This window comes from Nicotiana attenuata, unplaced genomic scaffold (assembly GCF_001879085.1).
Source record: "Nicotiana attenuata strain UT unplaced genomic scaffold, NIATTr2, whole genome shotgun sequence".
NCBI lineage: Eukaryota > Viridiplantae > Streptophyta > Magnoliopsida > Solanales > Solanaceae > Nicotiana > Nicotiana attenuata.
This window is the reverse complement of record NW_017670317.1, coordinates 463,164-469,401: the sequence shown is the minus strand read 5'-3', so window position 1 is coordinate 469,401 and position 6,238 is coordinate 463,164. Positions and strand designations below refer to the sequence as shown.

Genomic DNA, 6,238 nt, shown 5'->3' with positions numbered 1-6,238 from the left:
CTTCTCCCGGGTTAACAGAGTTCCTTACCCGTATTTCTGTATTTCATGGACTAAAATAGAGTCAAACTTCCTCGATTCGGGATTTTAAAACCGGTGACTTGGGACACCATAAATTATCCCAAGTGGCGACTCTGAACTTAAATAATAATCCTGTTTCGATTGTCACTTAAATTGGAAAAACTATATATATATAAGGCGTCACACAATCACTCATATTTAAATAACTTTTAAGGAACTTAAAATAATTCTTTCCCGATGTAGACATGATTTCGCCTCATTAATCCTTTTGTTCAAGTTAGATGAACTTACAGATGTTAAACTTGATTTTGAAAGCTTAACAAGTGCTTTACGAGGATATCTCCACATTGAAACTAAAGTTAATTTCAAACTAAAATAACTCCTAAATATTTCCACGAATCCAACTCACAAAAAATACCACTAAAAATAAAAGGAAAGAAAATGAGGTAGCAAAACTAGTGTACATATGCAAAACTGTACAGATTCGAACCTCACACCTCCTACTCAAATTTAGCTGCTTAACCAATGGACCAGGACAAGCCTGTTGGCAAGCACTTTCATTTCGTCTTTTATAATGACTTACTTAGAATATTATAAATTTAATAGAATGTATATTTAATGATATTTTCTGACCAAGCGGTGTCGGATGACACCGCTTACACAAAGGTAAATCCGCCCCTGTCGACGGTCGAGTACTCATACTTTTGTGTGGCAAAGTTCCTTCACCTTTTTCGTTGATCCTACGCCCAATTTCAGACTTGAATTGCTAGTCTATTTTTATGCTTACAATTACATAGCTCTAATGTGGTATTGATGTGTCATAGTTTACTACTCTGATACCAGTGGTCAATTTTATATCTTATATATAATTACATACCTTTAATGTTTATAGACAAGAGAGCGTCATTTAAAAGTTCAATCTCAAATTTTTTTTTCGGCACCTTAACACATAACTTCCTGTAATTTTTTGCTTTAGAGTTATTAGTGATGACCCAATTATAACGCTCACTTATCCTTCTTATTTATCTTAATTTTTTTACACTACTTTAAAGATGTGTTTCGTAAATAACAGACCCTCTTTTCGCACATCCTCGATACCAATCCCTTCATTTGGCTCCAAGCATATGACCAATCAATGTCAATAAGCATGTGATGGAGTAATTAATAATGGAAACCCTTAACAAATGCATCATCTGACCAAGTAATAGTGTTAAATTGGATTAAAAAGGGATGAAAAGTACAACTAACGTGAAAATGATATTTGTACAAGAAGTGAAAGTTATTATTGCATTGACTTTTTGGTAGAAAATAAACTTCTTGTGCTTCCTATTATATAATATTTTAATATATTTTCTAATTTTTTTGAAATTAGTTAGTTACAATATTTTTTTTTTCGAAATATTCTCTCTCTTTACTTTCTCCCACTATAAAAAAAAAGATTTTTAAAAAAGGAAAAAGGAGGAATATACTATATTCAAAGGCATAACAATTGAGAAAACAAAGGGGTGTAAATACTATTTTCCCCTACTTCCCTAGGTGTAAAGTATCATTACGAGGTGGAGTTGCCAAAAGTAAAACTCATTTGGGGCCTTTTAATGATCTTTCTCAGCACGTTCAACATTTTCTCAGTAGCATCAGGCCTTAAATCTAACCTAGCCACAAGCTCTATTTACTATGGAGGAGTTAGCCTGGAAGTGAAGCACGACATACAACAAAAACTAGGTTATAGTCAAGGATCTCCTTTTCAGATATCTGGGCATACCACTTGACACAAAGAAACTCTTTGTAATGCAATGACAGCCACTCATTGACAAAATAGTGGCTAGGATATTCTCCTGGACAACAAAGAAGCTCTCATATGCAGGCATAATCAAATTGGTGCAACATGTAATCTTTGGTATTCAAGCTTATTAGGCACAAATTTTCATCATACCAGCTAAAGTTATCAAAACAATAGATGCCTACTGCAGAAGCTACATGTGGTCGGGGGAGAATATAATCACTAAAAAAGCTTTAGTGGTATGGGACAAGATGTGTGCACTTAGAGCAACAGGGGGACTTAACTTGATCAACATGGCACTATGGAATAAGGCTGCAATCACAAAAACATGCTGGGAATTGGCAAACAAGAAAGATAAACTTTGGATCAAATGGATCCATAGCTACCACATTAAGGATCAAGTCTTTGCCGTCATGGAAGCACCAAAACAGGCATCTTGGATGGTAAGGAAAATATTTGGAGCAAGGGGTAATCTGGATGGCATCAGCAATAACAAGCTTACCAAAGGAACATAATCAAGCATGTTTACTTGCAACTGTCAGGAGAGCTGCCTAAAGTCTCATGGAAAGGTTTAATGTATCAGAATCAAGCACGACCAAAAGCAATCTTCATAATATGGCTACAAATTCAGGAAAAATTGCTCACTGGTGACAGATTGAAGAACTGGGGAATACAAGTGGAAGATACATGCTGCTTTTGTAATCAAGCACCAGAAACAAGGGATTACATCTTTGCAGAATGTGCATATGGTAGAAGTCTATGGTCCAGACTCATGCAATGGTTACAGGTACAACAATCATTTACAACATCGTGGTCTGAATGGCAGAACTGGATTGTAAAGAAAACAAATGGGCGATCTCAGCTGGCTAGGATACTCAAACTAGTATTTGCAGAATATACATACACAGTGTGGATTGAGAGAAATACAAGGATATTTGAGAAGAAAGCAACAACATGGGATGTTCTTGCAAGGAGAATGTTATGCATGTGCAACATTAGAGGTGAGGGTCTCATGTTCTTTTAACAAAATGTAAATACGGAGTAGTTAGCTTGAGAGAGAAATGTATAAATGAGATTAGGAGATAGGGAAGGTATAAAGTGAGTTATTTTTTCCACTATGGGAGTAGGTCGTAGTGATAGCTTTGTAAATATTTACATTGGTGGTTAATACAAAGATTTTAATTAAAAAAAAAAAATGAACTTTCATACATTCGAGCACAAAACGACAAAATAATAAAGTGGGAGGATCTCTTAAATAAATAAATACGCACTTATTTATTTGCAGCCAAATTTACAAGCCCAAATTTGAGTACGAAGTCTTCCCACTGTTTCAGTTCAAGGAAATCAGATTTCCTTCCTCTTTTGCCCCTTTAAGATTTACCATAAATGGCGATGACCATTGAAGGTACAATTTCTTACTCTCCAATTTCAGTTCTCAATTAGCAGTTAACCTATATTTGATTTATTCAATTTTTCTCTTTAGTTTTATTATTTAGTGTTTATTTCTAGTTGTTGTATCAAAAATTGGTGGGATTCTTTTGTGGATGAACAAAAATGACTCAATTCTAGTTCCTTTAATTTTTTAATAATTTAATTACAGCTGAAATACTGCTGATTAAGATTTGGGCTTATGGTTACTTTTCTTTTGTCCATCTTTGCTTGTTGCTGGCAATAGAATTCTTATTATATCTTCAATTTTGGGCTACAGTGGCAGCTTATAGCATGTTTAATTGAATTGTTTTTGACCAAAGCTTGAATCTTGAGTCTTTTCAGAAATCATTTTGCACTAAAATTTGACCAAGTTGCATTGTATCATTCAAGCAGATGTAGAATGGAGAATTATTCTATCATATTGTTCATGTTACTTTCTAAAGTTCTGGTGTGTTAAAGCAGCACTAAAAATGGAAAAATATAAAGAGGAAATGGGAAGTATGCTGATAGAGAAGAGAGGAAAAAGATGAAGAACTAGTAAAATATGTCCGGTTTTATGCTGGGCAAACCTAATGATTTAGCAAGATGAGAGCATCACGTCTTAAAGATATGATCTAAAGTATGTCCTCGATTTGCTGCTGAAATTAAACTTAAAATTTCTGAGCTTAAATATGCACTATTTGGATGTAATATGTTTCATCCTCTAGTGTTTGATGACTGCTCTGCCATTTGTCAGTACGACCAGCGTGTGGCTGTGGATCGTGGACTTTGACTACTGTTAATCTGACTTCTAACGAAACCTTGATACTCATTTGTAGTTAATCAATTCCAAACTAACTAGTCTACTTGCAAGTTAACATGTTTACTTGTTTGCTGCTGAAACTTTCTAATTAGTTAGTCTACTCGTTTTACGTCCCTGAAGCTACAAGATAAAACTGGGTCTATCAGGCTAGACCAGGCTGAATCTAAAGGGGCATTGCATCGTTTACTTGATTTTTCTTTTTGGGTTTTCTATTTACAAATGATGGTACCGTTAAAGTAATTGCTTTTTGAGCATATTTTTTAATCATGTAGCTCGTAACTTTTAATTTGTCAAATTTCAAATGTTCGTACTAACTTGATTTCTTTTGGTCCTCTGTGTCATCCTTATGGTTCAATTGCTGGTTTTCACTTCTCGGCTAAAGTGTAAGCGATTCAACTAATATTTGCCTTTGGTCTATATTTCTGGTCGACTGTTTTCTGATATAATGTCTGATCCAGGCTTGCGGGGCTTGCTTTCATGTTCTCTTCCAGCATCTTGCTACAGATCCTGGTAGGTGTTATAAGCATTTTCCTGCGTGATGAGTGCGTGCCCCTCTATTTCCAATGGTGTTGCAAGTACCAATGAATGTTGTGTATTGCTTTTGTAGTTTATCTAGTTCAATTGCTGCATAAAATTCTCTACTTTTTGCGTATCCCTTGTGTACCAGCAAGTCCCCCCTCCCCCACCCATACAACAACAAACAACAATAACGACCCAGTAAAATCCCACTAATGGGGTCTGGGGAGGGTAGTGTGTACGCAGACCTTACCCCTACCCCGAGGAGTAGAGAGGCTGTTTTCGAAAGACCCTCGGCTCAAGAAGACGAAAAGAGACAATATCAAGACCACCAACAGATACCATAAGAAAAAATAACAACATCACGAAAACCAGAAAATAGGTGCAAAGCAAAAGCGCTAGCTAGTAAAAAGACTCGGTCCTATGAAAAACGAAAGAGTAGTAAGACACAACATTGCCACTAACTGTCTCAGACAAAAACCCTACCAAACTAGCCTCACAAAGGTACGAACTAAGGAAAGACTCAACTACCTCCTAACCTACAACCCTAATACTCGACCTCCACAACTTCTATCAAGGGCCATGTCCTCAGAAATCTGAAGCCTCGCCATGTCCTGTATGATCACCTCTCCCCAATACTTCTTAGGCCGCCCTCTACCTCTTTTCGAGCCCTCCAAAGCCAGCCGCTCACACCTCCTTATCGGAGCATCTGGGCTTCTCCTCTGAACGTGCCCGAACCATTTGAGCCTCGCTTCCCGCATCTTGTTATCAATGGGAGCCACGTCCACCTTCTCCCGAATATCATCATTCCTAATCTTATCCATCCCAGTGTGCCCGCTCATCCACCTCAACATCCTCATATCTGCTACTTTCATCTTCTAGATATGTGAGTTCTTAACAGGCCAACACTCAGCCCTATACATCATGGCCGGTCTAACCACCGCTTTATAAAACTTACCTTTGAGTATCGGTGGCACTCTCTTGTCACACAGGACTCCAGATGCTAACCTCTACATCATCCACCTCACTCCAATACGGTGTGTGACATCCTCGTCGATCTCCCCTCCCCCTTGGATAACCGACCCAAGGTACTTGAAACTGCCTCTACTTGGGCCCCTCCCCCAGCCATAATACATAAATATACACACACACACACATATGTATGTATGTATGAATATTATATTAAAACAGGATGATTTATCTGTTTACTTTTTGAGCATCTAATATATTTTTTTAAGTTAGCAGTGCCTTGGAATTGCTTTTGGTCTTATCCAAAGAATTAACTGCGTCATGATTTTGCCGCATATTCTTTCTTGTAGGCTTGTGCTATATACAACAATTGGTGGCCAATGTTATCAGGTTTGTGAAAGAAGTGTGATCTACGTAGGTGGTCTTATTTCTGCTTTTGTAAGCAGAGTTGGATCTAATTGTTTGCTGACTAAGAAGATTACTTGGTTTTGACAGCTCTTATGTATGTTCTGGTTCCCATGCCGTGCTTATTCTTTGGTGGTGGGTCCACACAGTTCCTAATAAGTCGAGATGGCGGCGGGTAAGATACTTTTAAAATGTGCAAAAGCTTATTGAATCTCCTCTCATAAATTTTCTTACATACTGCTATAAGAATTGCGTTTTTCACATATGAAAACTGAGAATAAACTCTGCCTTTTGTGATGTCAAATAAAAGGAGGGGG

The 6,238-nt window shown here is 37.1% G+C and overlaps 2 protein-coding genes across 3 annotated transcripts in view; both read left to right on the top strand.

Moving 5' to 3' along the window:
* The first annotated feature begins 2,049 nt into the window (after positions 1–2,049).
* On the top strand, positions 2,050–2,822 carry LOC109237735. Its single transcript, XM_019404091.1, has 2 exons — positions 2,050–2,241; positions 2,382–2,822. The coding sequence occupies exons 1-2, from the start codon at positions 2,050–2,052 to the stop codon at positions 2,820–2,822; spliced, it is 633 nt and encodes a 210-aa protein (XP_019259636.1).
* Positions 2,823–3,041: 219 nt separating this feature from the next.
* LOC109237749 (vacuolar protein sorting-associated protein 55 homolog) overlaps positions 3,042–6,238 on the top strand; it is a 6,960-nt gene continuing 3,763 nt past the window's right edge. The window contains exons 1-4 of one of the 2 annotated variants that reach the window (XM_019404104.1): positions 3,042–3,203; positions 4,490–4,541; positions 5,867–5,906; positions 6,012–6,096. In XM_019404104.1, coding sequence (XP_019259649.1) covers positions 4,509–4,541; positions 5,867–5,906; positions 6,012–6,096 — 158 coding nt within the window. In that variant the 5' untranslated portion in view covers positions 3,042–3,203; positions 4,490–4,508. Of the gene's footprint in view, positions 3,204–3,237; positions 4,415–4,489; positions 4,542–5,866; positions 5,907–6,011; positions 6,097–6,238 lie in introns of those variants that run through there. The other variant, XM_019404105.1, reaches the window with a different exon arrangement.

Excerpts from the sequence above, each read along its gene's own strand:
- LOC109237735 (XM_019404091.1), top strand. The coding sequence starts at position 2,050 with ATGTGTGCACTTAGAGCAACAGGGGGACTTAACTTGATCAACATGGCA. Across the intron at positions 2,242-2,381 it reads CAAAACAGGCATCTTGGATG|AATCAAGCACGACCAAAAGC; the intron begins GTAAGGAAAATA and ends TTAATGTATCAG.